The sequence below is a fragment of the Apodemus sylvaticus genome, chromosome 18 (assembly GCF_947179515.1).
Source record: "Apodemus sylvaticus chromosome 18, mApoSyl1.1, whole genome shotgun sequence".
NCBI lineage: Eukaryota > Metazoa > Chordata > Mammalia > Rodentia > Muridae > Apodemus > Apodemus sylvaticus.
Window position 1 is genome coordinate 30,965,530 of NC_067489.1, and position 21,529 is coordinate 30,987,058.

The 21,529-nt window shown below is 44.1% G+C and overlaps 2 protein-coding genes across 4 annotated transcripts in view; one reads left to right on the forward strand and one right to left on the reverse strand.

The window, feature by feature from the left end:
- Positions 1-19,502, forward strand: Ppp2cb (protein phosphatase 2 catalytic subunit beta). Of its 2 annotated transcripts, XM_052161954.1 has the most exons (7): positions 1-219; positions 10,544-10,753; positions 11,553-11,726; positions 14,793-14,882; positions 15,003-15,164; positions 17,076-17,194; positions 18,824-19,502. In XM_052161954.1, exons 1-7 carry the CDS (start codon positions 118-120, stop codon positions 18,894-18,896), a joined length of 930 nt encoding a protein of 309 aa, XP_052017914.1. In that variant the 5' UTR covers positions 1-117; the 3' UTR covers positions 18,897-19,502. The 2 variants fall into 2 exon arrangements, with proteins under 2 accessions (XP_052017914.1, XP_052017913.1); XM_052161953.1 differs by lacking the exon at positions 17,076-17,194 and having other exon boundaries at positions 59-219.
- The window catches only part of Ubxn8 (UBX domain protein 8), a 22,142-nt gene continuing 19,436 nt past the window's right edge, over positions 18,824-21,529 (reverse strand). For both annotated transcript variants that reach the window (XM_052161952.1, XM_052161950.1), the window contains exon 8: positions 18,824-21,199. In XM_052161952.1, the coding sequence (XP_052017912.1) occupies positions 21,032-21,199 (168 nt within the window). In that variant the 3' untranslated portion in view covers positions 18,824-21,031. The remainder of the gene's footprint in view (positions 21,200-21,529) is intronic.

Genomic DNA, 21,529 nt, shown 5'->3' on the forward strand with positions numbered 1-21,529 from the left:
CGGGGCCCGCGGCTGCCCGCTGGGCTTGGGCGGGGCGCGGGCTGCGCGCTCCGCGGCTCGGTGGTCCCGCCGGGGGCCGGCGGCGGGGGAGGCGGCGGGGACGCGCGGCTCGCCGCCATGGACGACAAGGCGTTCACCAAGGAGCTGGACCAGTGGGTGGAGCAGCTGAACGAGTGTAAGCAGCTGAACGAGAACCAAGTGCGGACGCTGTGCGAGAAGGTAGGCGGCTCGCCGCGGGGGCGCGCGCGGGGGAAACGGGCCCTGACCCCGCCTGGAGTGTGGGACGGGGTGCGGGACCCCACCCCACGCCCGAAAACCGGGTTGCTGCAGTCCCCGGGGTCCGTGGGCAACTGCCCCGAGAGTCGTTAGCCCCGAGACCTGGTGAGCGTGGGGTCCGGCGCTCGCAGGTGAACCGCGGAGTGCATGGAGCTTTTGTTTGCAGACCAGTGGGCGTGATGGCAGGCAGAGCTTTCTCCCGGCTGAGTTTGGGGGAGGCAGGTGAAGGCTGCTCTCGGCGGCCGGGTGGCTCTGGAGAGGGATTTCTTTTTCAGGAAGAAGGCAGCAGGTGCTGAGTTTGGAAACAGTGTTTACTGGCAACACTAACTGGGATAGGTGCTATTTATAAGCGACCACGTTACAGAAAGTTACTTCCATTTTTACCCCGTGTACCCCCCTCCCACCCCACCTCCCGCCCCGCTATAGCTTGCAGGTGATAGGGTGGGTAAATCCGTTTTGGTCGTGTCTTCTCAGCTTTGAGAGATGTGTATCTATTGGTTTATTAACCACTGGTATTTTTAAAGTTTATATCACCTTATTTAAAGTTTTTTTTTTTAATCTTCTTTTATATTATGGACTAAGTCGCTTCCCTGTATCATCAGGTTAAAGAGTCCTGCGAAAGAGTAAAGGAGTTAAGTATTAAAGTTTGAGTCTACTTCTTTTTCCCCCAGAAGTTTGGATCCATCTGATTTACAGGCGATCCTTACTTGGGGCTGGGCAGTGATAGCCCTTGATGGGATTTTCAAGTGGACCAAGGAAGGTCTTGTGTGAATAACTACTTAACACAGGAGAGTTTCTTTCTTCAAATAGAACTGTGAAGAAAATGATGTTTCCCCCAGAGAAACTGTTTGTGTATCGTCTCAGTTAACTTTTATTTTGTGTGATAACCTGTAATTTCGTTAGGTCTTAAAGGTAACCCTTTAGATGATCTCTCTCAAGCTGGAGTGCCACTCTGCTGTCCAGTTTGGAAACTGAGTCAGTTAACCTTACTGTAATGGTGACATCCAAACCTGAAGGTATAAACCAAGAAGTGGCTGAATCCAATTAGTGTTTCCATTTGACTTCTTAATAATTTTAGGTTACGCTTCTACCGAAGGTTTTACCATGACACTGGAGTTTTTAAAATCTTAGGAAGACTTATGAGTCTTTTAAAGATTTTTTTTTTTAAACTCAGCTTCCAAATAAACTGGATTACCAGTTAGTAGCAACATAACAGTGTATTTGAGCTTACCTCCTAGGCTGTGAGTGGCCTTTCTTTGTAGCTTCCCCAGTCCAGAGGATCACACACCGCTTTGTCCTCTAGCCCATAGGACGGAGTCGCCAGTGGGAAAAATAGTTGGCCTGTTCATGACTCTGGTATGCCCTTGTGGGTATGTGCCTGTGTGTACACTGTGTTCCTGGGCTTTCCTCCACCTGGTGGTCTAGTCCCATTTCATAATTGGTTTAAAGATTTATTCACTTTTAATTGTGTGTCTGTGTGCTCAGTGTTGAAACCTGAAGAAGCCAGAGGTGTCAGATTCCCCAGAGCTGTCTGTATAAGTGGCGGTGAGCCACCTGATGTTGGGTCTGGGCTCTTGTAAGAGTAGTACAGGTTCTCAACTATGGGGCTATCTCCATTCCACAGCGAGCTAGCCACCAGTCTCTGCACACCTGATGCTTGCTTATCTGTGAGGCAGGGATGCACTAACAGTGTATCAAGAGCTGCTCGCAGACGATCCCGGCAGGAAGCAGGCTCGGAGAATGTTAACCGAGAAGGACGTGTTCTGGTCTTGTTCTGTTGTCACTCTTGCCTCGGTGAGACTTCTGGTGATTGTAGTTCAGTGAAGTGTATGTCCGTCGGCCGTGCATTTCCTGTTCTCTTCCGCACACCCGTTACCGGGGTTACAGCAGTGCTGTAAAGTGGACCACCTTCCTTCCCACTTGGCATGGGAATATCTCCTTCCTGAGCTAGCAAGCCTCGTAGGAAGGTTAACAGAGAGACGAGCGTTACACAAGCCATCCACTGTTCATTCCTTTTAGCCAGTTTCTTAAAGGTTTTGTTTTTAATGTATGTGTATGTGTGTGCCCACATATGCGTGTGTGCATGCAGTTTGTATGATGTGTTTGTGAGTGCACATGGGAAGTAAAAAAACAGCTTGTGGAGAATGCCACTTTTATGTGCGCTCTGAGGGTCACATTTTAGTTTTCAAGTCTGAGCATCGAGCATCTTTAGCTGCTGAGCCATTTCTTGAACTAAAAGAGAGTTATTATTTACCTTTTGAGAGAGAGAGAGAGAGAGAGAGAGAGAGACTGACTGACTCCCGGTGTAGTTCTAGCTTCCTGGAATTTTGTAGATCAGGTTGACCTCAAACTCCGCCTGTCTCTGCTTCCTGGGTGATGGGATTAAAGGCATGTTCCACCACACTTAGCCCACCCAGGGTTTTTTCTTTTCTTTTTTTCTTTTTCTTTTTTGTTTTTGATTTGTTTTTTTCAAGACAGGGTTTCTCTGTATAGCCCTGGCTGTCCTGGAACTCACTCTGTAGACCAGGCTGGCCTCAAACTCAGCCACCTGCCTCTACCTCCCAGAATGCTGGGATTACAGGCGAGCACCACCACTGCCCGACTACCACCCAGTTTTTTTAATAATGTGGCTTTTAGATTTTATTTGCCATACCACTGTATAGAAAGCGACATCGTAAGGAGGTTGTTTTCCCTCAGACATTAAATTCCTATTCTGATTTAGCTTGGCCACTGAGGCAGCTGGAACCAAGATGAGAGTGGTTATGGTAAAGGCCCTGTCCTGGGGTCATGGCCAGAAACGTCATCACAGGATCAGAGTGAGGGACTACCAGAGTTCCTGCACAAAAGACATGTCAGCTTCTAAAGAAGGGAATTTATGTCACTGTAGAATTGTTGGCCTAGAACCGTGAGGCCTGCCTTCTGAGACCACAGGCGCGATACACTCACCTCTCTTAGCATCCAGATTCAAAGCTAATTGTGATCTGGCTCCTTTGCTTCTGGGACTGCTTCCTGTAATGGTAGTGTGCACAGCGGCTTTTAAAGATGGTGTGCCGCGCCGCCTGTCTACTCTGTCCAGAACATTCTGTGACTACAACTATATTTATCTCTCGTCTTGGGAAAACTTTAAAAAAAAAATTGACCTGTTAGTATTTAATCAGAAAATCTGGGGTTTTTGTAAAAATCTGTGCAAATTCTAGGGCTGGAGAAAGATGGCTCAGCCATTAAAGGCTAGGCTCACAATAAACACCGAAAGAAAGGTATAATCTCTGTTGACCTGAGGGGCATGCTTCATGGCTCTGGCTTCAAAGCTTTGGCATAAGCAGACATTTAAGGTTTTACTTAATAATGTGAAAAAGCATATTCTTGGGGGCTGGAGAGATGGCTCAGCAGTTAAGAGCACTGACCGCTCTTCCGGAGGTCCTGAGTTCAAATCCCAGCAACCACATGGTGGGTCACAACCATCCGTAATGAGCTCTGATGCCCTCTTCTGGTGTATCTGAAGACAGCTACAGTGTGCTTACATATAAATAATAAATCTTAAAAAAAATAAGAAGAAAGCATATTCTTGACTTCTGAAGGAAAATTATGTTGCTGAAGATCAGATTGTAGAAATAGAACTTGTGACTTGAGATAGTAAGTTATTCTTTGTGATAGATGCAACTTAAAAAATAAATAAAAGTGGTTTTAGCTGGTCATGGTGCCCCTTCCTTTATCCCAGCACTCTAGGGGCGGAGGCAGGTGGATCTCTGAGTAGAGATCAACTTGGTCTACTTAGTGGGTTCCAAGGTAGCCCAGGCTACATGGAAAAGACCTTGTCTCCAAAAAGAAAAAGACAAGAAAAGGTAGTTTTGACTGCTAAACATCCTAACTGGCTACATAGCAAGTGCAGGACAGCCAGAGCTACACAGTGAAGCCCTGTCTCAAGAAACAAAGACAGAAGACAAGCCAAAGAGCCCTAAGTGGTATGTTCATTTCGTTACAGGTTTTATTTGGGTCAGGGTCTCACTGTGAAGTCCTGGCTGGCCTGGCCATGGTTGACAGATCCATCTCAAACTCCTGAAGACCCTGCCCCTGCCTGCCTCAGCACTGAGGCTTCAGGTGTGCGAACTGGGTCCAGGTGGTAACTTATCTTAAACTTTTATTTGAAAAGGGTTAATGCCAGCCTTGGTGGTCCATTGATAGAGAGATGTAGAAAGTGATTCTGAGTGTACCAATGAATGGTGTGGTCATAGTGGAATTTGAAGTTAAGACCCAGTCTCCTGATTGAACAGTCGTTGGTTTTCAGTCCAGAGGAGCTACTCTGTCCTTAAACTTACAGGTGAAAAAATAACAACAGAATATCAAACTAGTGAGTAGAAAGTGGAGATTGTTACATCGGGTAATTGCTTGACTTTATGATATGTAAAATATATCATATGTAGGAAAAATCTACACTTATATAGGTAGATAAAGAGGAAAAAAACAAGCTGCTGATAGAATATATCCATGTGTCAGAATATGTTAGCCATTTTGCCGGGCAGTGGTGGCGCACGCCTGTAATCCCAGCACTCTGGGAGGCAGAGGCAGGCGGATTTCTGAGTTCCAGGCTAGCCTGGTCTACAGAGTGAGTTCCAGGACAGCCAGAGCTATACAGAGAAACCCTGTCTCGGAAAAAAACAAAAACAAACAAAAAAAGATGTTTACCTGTAAATTCTGTTTTCATTGAATGGTTTTATATGCAGTATATAACCTTTATTCTAATTTGAACATCTTCCAGTAAATTTTCCCTTTTTTTTTTCTTTTGGGGGGGGGGGTAGTGCTTGGCTTTGTAGTGCCAGAGGTCAAACAGCCATCACTGAGCCGCTCTGACAGACTTGGTAAATGCAGCCAAAGCACCAGAAAGAGAATGTATTAGAATCACAAGAAATTCTCATCTGTGTTAGGGAGGAATTTTTAGTTGTTTTGATTTTTTTTTTCCAGTCTTAAGTAGATGTAATGAAATGTAAACCTAGTGTAGGGTGTTAAAAGTGACTCACACAAGGCCGGAGACATAGCTGGGCAGGTGAGAGCACTTGCTGCTCTTGCACAGGAGACCTGAGTTTATTCCCAAAACTCACATGACAGCTCACAACTGTAACTCTGGTTCCGGGAAGTCCAGTACCTTCTTGTGACCTTCTCAAGCACTGGGCACACATGTGGTACACAGACATACATGCAGGCAAAACACTTGTAAACATAATACGTCTAAAAAAAACTTCCGGAGTAACTTATATAAAAACACCTTTTTTCCCCTCATACAATTATTAGTATTTAAAAGTTACCTTTTCCTAAACATTACTTCTCAAGTCTGATTTTTTTTTTTAATGGTCATATTAACCTTAGGAAGCAGGTCTGTATAGTGTAGATTGTTCCTTTCCTAAGAAGAGAGAGCTCAAGGTTGAACTTGATTTGATAACAGTTATGCATTGACCATTTACGGACTTTAAAAGAAGTGGTGTCATCTGTCGCTAATCATGATGAACGCTGGTGTTCCCATAATTTACAGACTAGCAGTAAGTAAAAATATTACTTGAATTGCTCACAAAATACTGATGGGGGTTTGGGCAAAGTACTTGTCCTGAGGACCTGAGTTAGGACTCCCAGCACCGTGTGAACAGCCAGAAGGGGAGCTGGAGACAGAACCCTGGGGCTTGCCTGGCCAGCCAGGGCCCCGATGTTACCGGAGTCCTTTGAGCAGTTGTCTCCAGGTTTATCTTTGTGGCACGTGTCAGGATGCCTCTCATTTTTACGGCAGGATAAAAATGCGTTGTGGCTATTGAGGGAGGGGGCTGCTTACAGGGTTATTACTTTTTGAAATCTGTTTTAAATGCTTTCGAAATGTTACATTTTTTCAGCACACATTGTAATACATACCTATACCTTTGCACTCAGGAGACTGGTACAGGAGGACTGCCGGTTTAAAGTCAGTCTGGGAATACGGTGAAACTCAACAGAAACCAGGAAGACTGCTTTCAGATAGAAGACACCAGTCCATAACTTGCTTTTTAAAATGTCGGCCCTGGGCTGGAGAGGTGGCTTAGCAATTAAGAGCAGTTGCTGTTCTTCTAGAAGACCTAGATTCACTTTCAGCCCCTACCTAGAAGCTCACTCTCTGTAGCTCCTGTTCCAGGGATCCTGTGCTTCTGTCTTCCTCCGGCATCAGGAACACACAGACAAAACAACTCTGTACATGACAGGGAGCTATTGAAGTTATTCCTTCTCCCTTTTATTTTATATACAAGCTTGGGAAATGTGTTGCAAGATACTTGATCACACTGTGAACCCCAAGATTGTGTTATTTACTGGAAAAACCTGTTTCTGGCTGGGATGTGACTCAGCCTTAGCACACACCTTTAATCCAAGAGCTTTCTGTTCATTGTAAACAGGATTAAATAGTGTCAACTTCGAGTCAAGAGGCAGAGCAAGCAACCACTTGATGGGGAAGAAACATAGGAAAAAACAGTAAGGAAGTCGGGAGGACAGAGACTCACAGGAAATAGAAGGGAGGGACGTACCGTTTTAGGAGTCCATGGAGAAAGAGAGCTGCTTTTTCCTGAGGAGGAAGTTCAGCTGGGAGCTCTCTCTGCCCCTGAGCTAGCAGGCTCTCACCCCAGCATCTGCCTCCTGAGCCTTCACTGGTAAAATAGAACGACTGGGATTTTATTAGAAACAGCAAAGATGGGGCTGGACAGGTGGCTCAGCAGTGAAGAGCACTGGCTGCTCTTCCAGAGGTTCTGGGTTCAATTCCCAGCAACCACACGGTTGCTTACATCTGTACTGGGGTCTGATGCCCTCTCCTGGCATGCAGGGGCACATGTGCATGAGAGCACTCGTATACATAAATGTCTAAGAAAATAACAGAAATATATGAGTACGATAACATACATTTTATTTTGGACATGGTTTCCCCTAACAACCATTAACTTCGTTTATTTGTCTGTTGTTTGCTTTGTTTGTGAGTTAAGATTTCACAAGGTAGCCAAGGCGGGCCTGTAACTCATACACAAGCAAGGCTGGTCTCCTGAGAGCCGGGAGTGTGGGCATGCGCAGCCACGCCTTGCTGTAAGCCCATCTGTGTGTGATACTTGAAGCCCTTGTGTGGAATGATGGGCGGTTGTGGTGCTGTTTACATTAAAACGTCCCAGGCCTCACATCCTAAAACCTGTACATTTCGCATTTATCTCGGGCAGTGCACACAATTAGACACTTGCTATTGTTAAATTCGGGGTTACTTTCCGTGTTTGAAGGAGGAGGGGGAGTTGGCTGGAGCTGCAGCTCAGTTGGTAGGGTGCTTACCCTGCAAGCCTGGCCTGGGCTCAGTCTCTCCAACACCTCATGTTGAGGCAGGAGGTTATTCTCAACTGTATGATGAGTTGGAAGCTAGCCTGTCTTAATTAGACCAAACCCAAAAAAGAAAAATCAATAAGTCATTTTTGGCAAGGCCTACTAATGGTGGAAGAGAGCTTATATTAAGTCTGACGTTTGGTTGAGCTGGGCCTCCTGTGTGGCTATGGCTGGGCCAGAGCTGGGCCGAGGGCTGGGGTGTCGCAACTGTGTACTACCATCCTTGACAGTCTTCTAATGTGTGTGAGTGGTATGTATGTATGTATGTGTCATGTGTGTGCCTAATCCCTAGAAATCTTCGGAACCCGTGGAACTGGAGTTGCAGGCAGTTGTGAACCACCATGTAGACAGAAACTGAACCCAAGTCCTCTTAACCACTTAGCCATCTCTTTAGCCCCCTGTAGACTTATAAAACTTTATGTAAGACGATTTGTTTCAGAGATTGTGTTTTTTGCTTTCTGTGGATTTGCCTAGAGTGTTAGAGATAAGAGCTGTAGCTGTAGCAGTTCATTCCTGTGTAGACGGGAAAGACTGTGTGCAAAGGCAAGGATCGTAACCTTGGATGTGTTAACAGCAGTGGACCCCGGCAGCCGCACGGGGAGTGACAGTTAGGTACCCACTTAGACCCGGCTGGCGGCCGTCAGTGTCTTTCTCAGTAGTAGTTCTGGCTACCAACTTATATCTCTACCACCTATGGAGTTTTTTGTTTTGGTTTTAGTTTTATTTTTTGAGCCAGGTTTTCTCTGTGTAGCCCTGGCTGCCCTGGAACTCATTCTGTAGACCAGGCTGGCCTCAAATTCAGAGATCCACCTGCCTCTGCCTCCTCAGTGCTGGGATTACAGGATGTGCCACCACGGCCAGCTGTCAACTGTGGTCTTAAGCCACAGTCCACACTACAGCTTTAAATCTGGTCTGTGTCCTGGAAATTATCAAAGTTCTGTCCCTAAGTCATAGGAAAAACAGGATAATTACATTCTTAGAACTACTTCTGATTCCTTTTGTTCATATGTTACAAGTCTGTACATAATTATCAGGTGTTTTTACTATATCGAGTAACTATATCGAGTAACTATCAGTCTAGAACTGCCTCCCTGCCTTGTTAATTAAAATAAGCCTTCAGTTAACATTGCAGTGCACGTGCGCACACACATACAGGTAATTTCAGTAATGTGGTAATGAGAACATAGTTTGTCACACAACAACCCGCAGAGAAATTCAGTTTAGGAGGGATTAAAAAAACAGCTGTTATTACTTTAGACACCGGAACGATAATGACTTCACCCTCTCGAGATGCAGGTTCTAGACAGCTAGTCTAAATAAGGATATAAAGACCTTAGGTTACATGGCTACATTAACACCATGCAGTCTTTGCTTCCTTTCCTCCTAACTAATCCTAGGCCAGCCAGCAGAAAAAGTGCATGCTCCGCTGTCCACAGCTCTTGGGGAGTCACTGGGCGGCCTAGGCAGCTTTTGAATGGAAAGTTGGGGCCCTATGCTTGTGAAATTTGCAGAAATAAGAGGTTAAAGCTCTTGTCAAAATCGGCTTAACAATTTAGAACACTGCTGTTGGTAGAGGAACTTGGTTATTTTACAGTGCTTTTGTAATTGCTAAATGTCTGTGTTTGTATTTGACTGTGGAGGGCGGAGGACAACTTTGTGTCCATTCGGTCCCACTGACCCTGGGCATCAATCACATCAGCTCATCAGGATTGGAGGCAAGTGCCTCAGTCCTGAGCCATCTCTGTAGCGCCAGAGTTTTAGCCTATTTAGTCAATATCCTACATCAGTACCTTGTTACTAAAGAACATTCAGGCGCTAGAAAACTAGTTTGGAGTTAATAGACATACCTGCCTTTCGGAAAATGGAGCCATGCAGCAAACAGTTGTTCATGCCTGTGATCCAGTTCATGCCTGTGATCTAGTGAGTGAGCCCTCTGGAAGTGGAGGCGGGGGACCAGGAGGACTTTAAGGTCATCCCCACTACTGTGCGAGGACGCCTGCTAGCGGGTTTACTGACCACTTGGAGTCCATGCTGGGTGACAGCTGTGCTGCAGGAGTGTGGTGGCTCTCTGTAGGCCTCTGCTGATTGTTTCCTGTTCTGACCGCACTGTGCTGGGCTGTCAGACCTCTCTCCTGCCTCCCATGCTTTGTTCTGATGGACGGCCGCAGTCTGGTGACAAACATGCCACAGCAATATAGTATAGACAGTGGTTACTGACCAGTGTGCCTCCTGCAGCACACTCAGTGATGTTACTGTTTGAAGGTTTGTTTGTTTTTTAGTTAAACAGGTCATGTGTGTTGTGAGTGGCATTTTCCCTCCTACATCAAGCACACTTGAGTGGTGCCATTAAAGATGTAGTATTCTGTTCTCTGGACAGACTGTGCTTATTTTCATAAGAACCTAGACGAGAAGTTGCCTTTTCAGTTGTGTTGTTACATCAGCTCATGGCTTAATGGGCATTTGGGTAATTTGTACTTTTCTATGAGCACCTGCTGCACCTCCAGGGACCTGCATTCGGTTCCCAGTGCTCACATCAGGCACCTCACGACCCCCTGCACCTGCAGCTCCAGGGCTCAGATGCCCTCTTCTGCTTCTGGCAGCTGGGCACATGGGCACGAAGACACAAACACAGAGTAAAATAAAGCCTGTAAGCCAAAGAACAATGGGACCATGGAGGGTTGAAATAAATTTCATTTGATTCCTACCAGCAGCACATAAGGGTTCCAAGTTCTCTGCATCTTTGTAGCTATGTCATTTGTCCGTTCCAGTCTTGGCTATTGTATAAATCAGCCTGTCTCTTTGTAGGGTATTGGTTTATTTTATACTTCCAGGTGGTTTTCCCCCAGACTGCCCCCCCCACACACACACAGGTAAGAAGTGCTCTTAAATTTTTCTTTTCTAACAGGCTAAGGAAATTTTAACAAAAGAATCAAATGTACAAGAGGTCCGCTGTCCTGTTACTGTCTGCGGAGATGTGCACGGCCAATTCCACGACCTTATGGAACTCTTCAGAATTGGTGGGAAATCACCAGATACAAACTATCTATTCATGGGCGACTATGTAGACAGAGGATATTACTCTGTGGAGACTGTGACTCTTCTTGTAGCATTAAAGGTATGAATGAGGAATATAGTGTGGGAGTGAACCTCAGAGGAGGCCAGAGGCAAAAGAATGTCAGGTGCATGTGTCTTCAAGCTCATGGTTTGGCCTTAATAGCTGGCTTTAATCTTTTACAGAAAGTCGTCCATAACTGGGCTCTGAATTAGATTTGATTTAATTACTCACCACCCTTCCTGTGGAGTCATTCCACAAGTCTGTCTGCTTGGTGGCCTGCAGCCCACTGCTGTCCACCGTCCTGTCTCACTGCCCTGCACTCTGCACTCCCCACCTCTGCCTTCAACATCTGCTCCTTCCCCTGCGTAGGCCGCCCGATGAATCTCAGCTCCTATCTGTTCTGTCTGCCACTTCCCTGTTCCCAGAGTCCTCTCTGATTCCATGCAGTCAGCCGTGAGAGTCAAACCATTAAGGCTGTAGCTCTCCTGTAAGTCACAGCAAAAGTGTCTCCCCTCAAAGAATATTTTTATTCGTGCTCTAGACTTTGTCTTATTTCTTTCTCTGGTTTCCCCACAAGATTACTCCAGCTGCTTCCTTCTGACTTACTACTACTGCTCAGGTTCAACAAATGCTTAGGACTTTCAGATTTCAGAAAGTTGCGTGTTCACAATGAGATGTTTATAGTAGGGCACCCACGTTTAAGCATAAAATCCACTTTTTTCTTATATATCATACAAACCTGTTCTTTAATTTAAAAATGGGCAAAAGAACCATTTAAAGAGATAGATTTGAGATTAAAGCTAACACAGTACTGGAGAGACACACGATTGTGCCATGATTTCTTTTCCTTGTCTTTCAGGTGCGATATCCAGAGCGCATCACAATATTGCGAGGAAATCATGAAAGCCGGCAAATCACACAAGTTTATGGCTTTTATGATGAGTGCCTACGAAAGTATGGAAATGCCAATGTGTGGAAATACTTCACAGATCTCTTTGATTATCTTCCACTCACAGCTTTAGTAGATGGACAGGTGCGCATGTGTGTGATGGTGTCTTGCAGGAGGAGGTTACATGTGGGGAAACATTCTATTAGGAACTCAGGATCTGATCTACAGGTTCTGTAAAGGTCTCTCTGGCTTCTTTTGTTTGTTTAATCCAGGGCTCGGGAGTTGAACCTAGGCTCGGTGTCAGGAGCTGAGCAAGTGCAGCCCGTGATTCGGTTGGTTTGGCGGCAGTGGTTGGGTCTGGGGTTTGTGTATTTCTGTTTGGGGGAGAGCCTCACCAACTTGCTCAAGCTCAGACTTAACTGTCCCCAGCACAGCTTGACGCTGTCATTCTGCTGCCTTGTGTTTCCACGTAGCCGGGGATCAGGCTTCCGTCACCAAGAGAAGATATGTGCCCTCATGTGTGCTTTTTAAATTTAGAAAACATACTAAATAAGTCTGTGGGTTTATATATTATTAGTAACACAAGATGTTACTGGAAATTGTGCCCATATTACTATGTTTCCTGGTTATTAGTAACTTTTTATTCCTATCTATTTTCATGGTAACAGATATCATATTGTATATTACATCTTTTTTTTTTTTTATCAAAAAGTTCTGTTTCCAGCATAGTAAGTTTTGAGGCATACATAAGACATACAGGCTTCATGTGTCAGTATTTAGAAGCTTCACAGTGAGCTGATTCAAATTCATATATAAAAACACAGAGTAAAGCCTCAGTGTCAGCACTAAGGCAACAGAGGGTGGACCTCTGAGTTCAAGAACACCCTGGTCTATGAGTGAGTTCCAGGACTGACATGGCTGTACCCTGTTCGTGAAGGTGTAACAGATACTCTTTGGCTTGCTAGTCTGAATATAACTTAATTATAACAGTCTGTGTTTTCCCAGCCACGAGTTTGGCTGCTGCAATAATCAAGATGACAATACTTTGCCTATACTTGCTAACTTGAATGAAAAAGTGCATTTATAAGTTGTTAAATTTTAATTAAAAAATATCAAGTAGTAGTCTTTATTAACCTTAAAGTAAAAACCAAATTAATTTAGAAAGATCATATTAATAGTATTGGCAGTATGTCTGATTTTAAAACTTGGTACATACATTGGTAGAACTCTTAAATATTTCTTATATAACCAGCATTCCCCAAACTCATCAGTCTTTACTGTTTTTAAAATATTTATAAGAAACAAAACAGTAAGCTTACACACACCATTGTGGCAGGTTATTATTTATGAAATGTTATTACTAGAAGACACAAACACCTCAGAAATCAAGTAGATAAAACAAGTGGTCTTACTCTCTTGTCTCTCTCTTGCCCCCTCTCCCACCACATGGTCATGGCCGGCCTCTGCTTCTCTACTCTTCCCCTTCTCTCTGCCTCTCTGTCTACTCCCCCCTTAGCTCCCCTCCTGAATAAACTCTGTGCTTAAACAAATGGTACAGAGTTTGTTCTGGAAGGAAGTGAGCCGCTTAGGTGTCCATGGTGTTGGGTGCATTAGTACCTAGCACACCTATGTAAATAGTGCATGTGCCTATGTGTGTAGACGGCATGGGGCTGGGGGTTGCTGTGGTAACTCTGTTGATGTACACGGTGCTTTTTGAGACAGGGTTTCTCACTGAACCTGGAGGTGGCTGGCCTGGTCTGAGCCGTGTCCCCACTGAGCGTCCGTGCTTTCTCGGCATGGAGCTTAAGAGAAAAAGTGGAAAATCTCACAATCCTCACAGATAGACAAGATGTGCACGCCTGTAATCCCAGCACTCAGGGTTACAGACCTTCTGTCTCCAACACCAGAAAATAAAATAAAATTCAATAGCCAACCAAATACAGCAAGCACAGAAAGATTAAAGGAAGCCAATTTTTTGGGGGGGAGGGGGTTCTATATCTGTGATTTAAAATTCAATTAAGAATCATATAGTGTTAATTTTTTTAAGAAAATCCATTAACTATCTACTTTATTAGGGAAACATTAGAAACCTCATGAAAGTCAGGAGAAAAGGCTGATGTAATTCAGATCCATTTAGGAGCTTTGGGCAGAATTGTTGAATCCTAAGCTAGCCTGGGCAATATACATAGCTGATACATTGACCCTCTCAATGAACAAGTAAAGGACAATTCACTAAAAATATGCACTATTTTCTTTGATTTATAGTCTGGTCCTTGAATAATCAGAGGATAGTCCTGAAGAAACACATTTAAAATGCTTATATTACCCCACTTTATGTCATAAGCTCTGTAGTACACTCTACAGCAAAGGGGGCTGAAGGCAACTGTGGTCAGGGGTGTCCAACATTGTCTTCCTAATTTGTAAACACATAAAATACGCGTTTAGCAAGCATGAAGACTTAGATGCCTAGCAGCTGTGGAGGGATGGGATTCCCAGTGCTGTCTAGCCACAGCAGCAAGCTTTGGCTTCAAGGAAGAGACCCTGCCCTGGCAAGTCAAAGCCATCCAATACCAGCCTTAGGCATGCACATAGATGATGTGCACCCACTAACATGTCCTGCATATATATGCAAACCACATATAGTTAGCCAGTGTGCAGGAGAGTGGGCCTGTAATCCCAGCACTTGGGAAGCAGAGGCAGATGAATTTCTGAGTTCAAGGTCAGCTGGTGTACAGAGTGAGTTCCAGGACAGCCAGGGCTACACAGAGAAGCCCTGTCTAGAAAAACCAAAAAAAAAGAAAAAGTATATGTAAATGTGGTAATGTGCTCAGTAAATCTGAGGAAAAACCAAAAAAAAAATATAATCAGTAACAGGAATCAGTAAGATGTTAATGTTATGAAAGAAGCAGTTTTATGTGTCAGGAGTGTGACCGCAGACACAGTGACGCGTGATGGGGGGCATCTTGTGCAGCAGCAAGAGAGCATGAAGCAGGCCCTCAGATCCCCAGTACCATAAAACGGGGAAAAAGAGGAGCCCCGACACGAACTGCTGTGGAGGTTATCGCTGGCGATTCCATAGCTCACAAATCTTTAGTTAATAACACCATTTGGAAAAGGAAAAGCACTCAAGGCCAACATTTGCAACCGTTACTTACTGTTCACTAATTTAGCAATTATAAAAACAAAAATGTTTTCTCAATTTAACAACAGATATTCTGCCTCCACGGTGGCCTCTCTCCGTCCATAGACACACTGGATCACATAAGAGCCCTGGACCGCTTACAGGAAGTTCCACATGAGGCGAGTTTGGCAGTTACTTCACTTATTCTGATTTTAAGGGGAAAAAAGTGTAATCCCATGTGGGAAGGGTAACAATGAACATCGTAACTCACAGTGCATATGTTCTCTGTGCTTGTCCAGGGCCCAATGTGTGATCTCCTGTGGTCAGATCCAGATGACCGTGGTGGCTGGGGCATCTCTCCACGTGGTGCTGGCTACACATTTGGACAAGATATTTCTGAAACATTTAACCATGCCAACGGCCTCACACTGGTGTCTCGTGCTCACCAGCTTGTAATGGAAGTATGTACCCTTCCTGCAGAATTACCTTGATTTCTCGGGGTATTCATCTGTCATAAGGCTTCACGACTTAAGAGTGTAGGCATCAAGCCGGGCGGTGGTGGCGCACACCTGTAATCCCAGCACTCTGGGAGGCAGAGGCAGGCGGATTTCTGAGTTCGAGGCCAGCCTGGTCTACAGAGTGAGTTCCAGGACAGCTAGGGCTACACAGAGATACCCTGTCTCGAAAAAAACAAAATCAAAAAAAAGGGGGGTGGGGGGTGTAGGAATCAGATCCCATTTCCAAATCCAAGTCTCCATGTGTATCCCATGGAGCCACTGTCTGTTGTGACCAGTGTTTCAGTCAGGACATTTCTGTCAGTATACTGCCACTCAAACCCTTGAGTCGTATGATTATAACACTGCTTTAAGTTTTACAGTATGTATAGCTTAATCCAAGTTACTTGTGGAAATCATTTTTCAGATCTTGTATATAATATATACATATCTTGACATTCTGAAATGATGAAAGCTTTATATAAGAAATATCTTTATATTTTTATATAAGAAATCTGGGTATGGTGGGTACTTATAATCCCAGTATCTGGGAGACGAAGGCAGGAGGTCACGAGCTTCGTGCTTTCTGGAACCTGTGAGGAAGTGACTGCTAAGATGGGCCAGCAGTTGAGAGCACGTTGCTCTGGCAAAGGATCCTAATAGAGATAATTACTAGCATGTGGCTTTGGGGGTGCACACTGAGGACTGTGCTGTACTGTGTCCTTGTGACGTTTTACCATGGAGGTCTGAAAGCTGTTTGTCCACTCTTGGTCATATTCAGAGGCCACTCAGTTGAAGTGGCCATTGCTGGATTTCTCCTGTTGTGTTAGTGTTGTCACTACTAAAGGAATAAACAAGAACAGGAGTCCCTCTAACCACCAACTTTAAGCTTTAAGAAGGCAGAACTTAGCCGAACAGTGGTGGCGCACACCTTTAATCCCAGCACTTGGAAGGCAGAGGCAGGCGGATTTCTGAGTTCGAGGCCAGCCTGGTCTACAGAGTGAGTTCCAGGACAGCCAGGGCTACACAGAGAAACCCTGTCTCAGAAAAAAAAAAAAAAAAAAGGCAGAACTTCACCACCTAGAACAGTCAAGGAGTTGGGTAGAAGCATGTACATGTAGTGACATTAAACTTCAGTACACTGGCAAGCACAAGTGTCGACGATGACTTTTTTTTTTTTTGGTGAAAAAAAAAACTGGAATGACTAAGCTTTAACATTCCTAAAAAAGCCCTGAGACTCCAGAATTGGAAAACAATCAAATTTCATCTATTCAAGACAAAACTGAAATGTTTAACATAACAAATTAAAGGATAGGAGAAGTGTGTTATGGATCAAGTAAATACTGCCTAACATCGCAGGGATGGGAGTCAGAGGCTCGGACCCCGGACCAGTAGAGACTGCCACGGCTGCTGGGGAGCGCTGGCGTATTCTAAGCTGGTGTCTGCCTGAGGCCAAGCTCGTTTCTGTATGTCTCAGCGCCTGGGAAGCTGGGGCAGTTGTAAGTCTGAGAACAGCCTAAATAGCAAAATTCTTTCTCAAGAAAACAAAAATAAAATACTTAACACAGTTTCTGAAGGAAAATGGGGACTTTCTGAGAAATTCAGTGTGTACCCTAAGTTAAGATCTTAAGTGCAGGTTAAGGAAAGCTGTATGGTTACTGGAGTCTACGATAGAACCTCGTACCTAATAATTGTTACTATTCTGAGCACTGCTCTGAGGTATATAATAGAATCTCATACCTAATCATTGTTTAACGTTCTGAGCAGTTGCATAAACTATTCGATTATAGAAGGTAACATAGCCACCGAAGTATTTGCGATTTGAGATCTGTGTCAAGACTGGATTTTATAATGAAACGAACTTTTTTAATGTTGCAGGGATATAATTGGTGCCACGATCGGAATGTGGTTACCATTTTTAGTGCACCCAATTACTGCTACCGTTGTGGGAACCAGGCTGCTATCATGGAATTAGATGACACTTTAAAATATTCTTTGTAAGTAACTACATTTTAGTTGTATATAATGACTTTTAGAGGAAAAAGTAAGTACTGACAGTAGACTTGGGGGCTGGAGAGGTGGCTGAGCAGCTCAGAGCCCTTGCTACAGACTTGTCTGACTGCCACAGACACCCGCACACGTGCATACACACATGCATGAGTCAACATAATCTTTATAAAGAGACATGAGAGAGCTCTGCTTACGACAGGGTATGAGGAGTGTGCAGACCCTCTTCCCTGACCGTGAGCTTGAGAACATGCTGGTTAAAGCGTGCCCTGGTGCCTTCTAGGTCATGGCTGTGCCGCCGCTACACATCCAGCCCAGAAAAGTGGTTTTCGTTTTGGGTTTTTTTTTTCAAGACAGGGTTTCTCTTTGTAGCTCTGGCTGTCCTGGAACTCACTCTATAGACCAGGCTGGCCCCAAATTCACAGAGATCTACCTGTCTCTGCCTACACTTTATTGAATTGAAATTTTCCCAAGAGCTTACAGCTAATAGAAAAACATTTAAAAGATCCATAAGCCAGGTATGGTGGTACAAGTCCTTAATCCTGCACATAAGAAGCAGAGGCAGAGATGAGTTTGAGAGCAGTCTGGTTTAAGTTGTACATGAATCCCAGGACAGCAAGGACTACATACAGAGGAAAAACAAACAAATGAACTCAGACAAAAAGGAGGAACTATTCCATTATAACCATCAGGGGCTGGAAAGGTCGGTGGTTAAGAGCACAGGCAGACCTTCCACAGGATGCCAGTTTAGTTCCCAGCCCACCGTCTATAATTTCAATTCCAGAGGATCTGACACCTTTGACCACTGGCACTCATGCAGGTATCCACATACACATAACTAAAAGTGACTTATTTTAGGTTTAATAAAATCTATACTACAGGGGGATTTTGCCTTATTGGCACTCTGTTTACCCATTCACGAAGCCCTGGGTTCCAGCCCAGCATTGCGTAAACTGGCCATGGTGATGCAAGCCTACCATCCCAGTACTTGGGAGATGGAAGCAGGTCAGTTTGAGTTCAAGGCCAGCCTGGGGTTTCAAAACATTTGTAAAATAAAACATTTGCTATACATGGTGTCACTTGCAGGCCTATGATCCCAGGACTTACAAGGTAGAACCAGGGAGGTGAGGATTTCACAGCCTCACTGCAAGTTTGGGGCCACTGTAGGCTGTATAAAGCCATGTCTCAACCACAGCAACAAGAAATTGGGAATACATCCTTATTCCTGGTTGCTGTGAGTGCTGCGTATGCCTAAGGTTGCATCCTCTCAGGACTGCTTGAAGAAGGAAAACACAAGTGGGATTTATCCCAAGACCAGAGTTGGTTCAAAATAGGAAAAAGTCAATGTAATAACATCAGTATTTACAAAAACAAAAACAGCTATTTTGACAGAAAAGGCACTTGATAAAATTCAGTGTTCTTTTCTGCCAGGCACTAACAGAAGTGTAGCTTTTCACCATAGCTGTGAAGTGATGATAGCTTGATTGCTAGTGATGAGTGTGGGGTCATCCCAGCCACGTGGGGTGGGAGGCAGTGTAGCAGAAAGCTCCAGGAAGGAGGAATAGACATATTCCATGTCTCCCTGGCTTGCTTGCTGATCATTTTCTTTGTCATTTTAGTCTTCAGTTTGACCCAGCTCCTCGTCGTGGAGAGCCTCATGTGACCCGGCGCACCCCAGACTACTTCCTATAAATCATCCCCAGGACCTGTCTTTGTATGTGGAAGTATACCTGGCTTTATAAAATATATATATATACATATATATTTAAAGACAACAGTTATCTGTGTGTTTCTGTAACAAATTGTGATATGTCTTGACATTAAAACACATCATGGACCAAAACGTGCCATACTAGTGATGCGCGGTTAGCACGGGCTGACCTTGAGCACGCTGGTGTAGAGTCGGCCCAGCAGCCGGCCTGCTGCCCTCTAGCAGCCATTTCTCCTGACTGGTTAAGCAGAAAGGGCCACTGACTGCTTCATCTCCCTTGTGCTTACTTGGAAATTTAGTTACACGTTTACCTGGCATGGATTATAGAGTTGGAGTTTTATTTTTAAGAATTCACAAGCTGACTTCCACTTAAATTCATAACCCTTTATTTTATTGAAATGTATGACTAACTGAAGAAGAGATTCTTGGGAGTATGTTGTCATAACATTAAAGAGATTTCCTTTAAAGTTTCCTGAACTAAATTACTGTTGGATGTTGATCTGCATATTTCTGTATATTTGTCATGACAGTGCTTGCATTCTATTTGGTGTACTGAACAAATAAAATTTCCAATTTAGAGAAAAACATTTTAACTGTGAGGTGCATTAAATGGAAGCATCGCCATTTTGAAACTTGATACAGATTTAAAACTGTGGCTTGTTGGTTTTTTGCTCACTTTAGGCTTTTTAGACCTTGACCCTCCTTGACTGTCCTGGCTCTCCTTTGGAGGGATAGGATTACAGGTCACAGATATCTACTGTGTAATAACATAAAGGGCTGTACTGATACAATCACCCCAGGCCTTCTATTCGGTTCCATGTTATGTGTACAAATACTATAGAAACCGTGTTTATTCATAGTTTACACTCAAAAGCAGAACAAAGTCAAAATACTTGCTGATAACTTTTAGACCATTGAAAAGGCATTTTTCACACATCTAAGCAGTTCATTAGGTGGTTTGTAGTAATTTATTCATAAATTTTAAGTGCAAAATGTGGATTGTCTGCTTTAACAACTATAGACTAAATACAACAGAAGAAACTTTAAAACTGAGCTAGGTTGTCTCCTTTGACCTGGAAACAGGAACTGACCTGTTTATTTAATAGTAATGGTAACGATACTATTCCAAGGTCATAAGATTTTTAAGATATACCCCAAAAGTAGACCCTTGAGTAGTTTGGAAATTGACAGTCAGAATGGGGCTGGGAGGTAGCTCTGCTGGTATAGAGTATCTGCCGAGCGTAATGGAGCACAAGGGTCAACCCACCACTTCGTGAAGGAGCCAAGCTCAGGCTGGAGTCCGAGGACTTGGGAGGGGCAGGAGGATCAGGAGAGTGCAAGGCTACCTGGGCTACATGAAACCCTCTAAAAAATTAAGATTAAGAAAGATACCTTAAGGTAGACTAAGGCAGTGGTCCTCAACCTCTGTGATACTGTAACCCTTTAACACAGTTCCTCATATTGTGGTAACCCCAACCATAAAGTTACTTTGTTGCTACTTTATAATTTTGCTACTATTATGAATCAGTGCAAACCTCTCTTGCGGATGGTCTTGGTGCACCCTGGGAAGGGTTGTTTGAGCCCCTCGGCCCCTTGCTCTAGGGGCATCAGTTCATACACAAATGACAGCTCACGGTCCAAGTGCACGTAACAATGGCCTTGGTTTCTTTCCTTCATCCCCAGACATAAGTCAAAATTATATAGGATCAGTTTGGCTCTGAAAGTTAAATTTTTTGAATCTACATTTACAACAGAATCTCCTTAGATTTTGACTGACTTGTGAAATACTATATGGTAAGGTAGACGCAAGCAGAAATTAGTTCTTCTGTGAGCTAGGGTTTGGAGACGGTCTAATTAACTCAGAAATTCTGGGAGTTGAGGCCTGTCTCACCAACGCCTGGCTGAGGCCTCGCATCAGATGTCTGTCTGTCTGTCTTACCGTATGTGCTTTTGTTCACATTACACGATGACAGAGGCCACAGACCATCACATGCAAAACTGTCCTCATCCATGATGTGTGGGTGTAGGCACGCCGTGGACAAGAGGAACTCAAGGTACAGCAAGGCTGGAAGGTGCGTACCGTCTTGTTGAAGGACAACACAAACTTGCAATCTCTTTACTGGCTCTGCTCCTTCTCCTCCACGTTAAGTACAGTATCCACAGTTATTCCTATGTCCTCCAGGGACAAGCCACCTTCCACTTCCAGAGGCCTTCTGGGAAAGGAAGTGGAAAGGCTGTATAGGGATTTGTGGTACCCAATTTTCATCATCCAGTCAAGTAAGACCTAAGAGGCAAAACCAAAAAGTATCAGACGGTACACATGTTCCTCCTGACTCTTTATCACTGGCACTGTATAGATAGCTCTGTCATTTTGAAATCCAGTCCCTAGGAATAAAAAGTAATTTCCATATCTTTCAAAGAATTTTTTTTAGACTTTAAGGGAGAACAATATGTCATGAATTTGGAGATATGAGAACCTTAAATGTCTTTGTTCCAGAGAAAGTGTAGGCCTACTGTCATAGTAGTAACAAAACCTAATCCATAAATGAGATAAAATATACTTAATAAAAATTCAAGCCGGGTGGTGGTGGCGCACACCTGTAATCCCAGCATT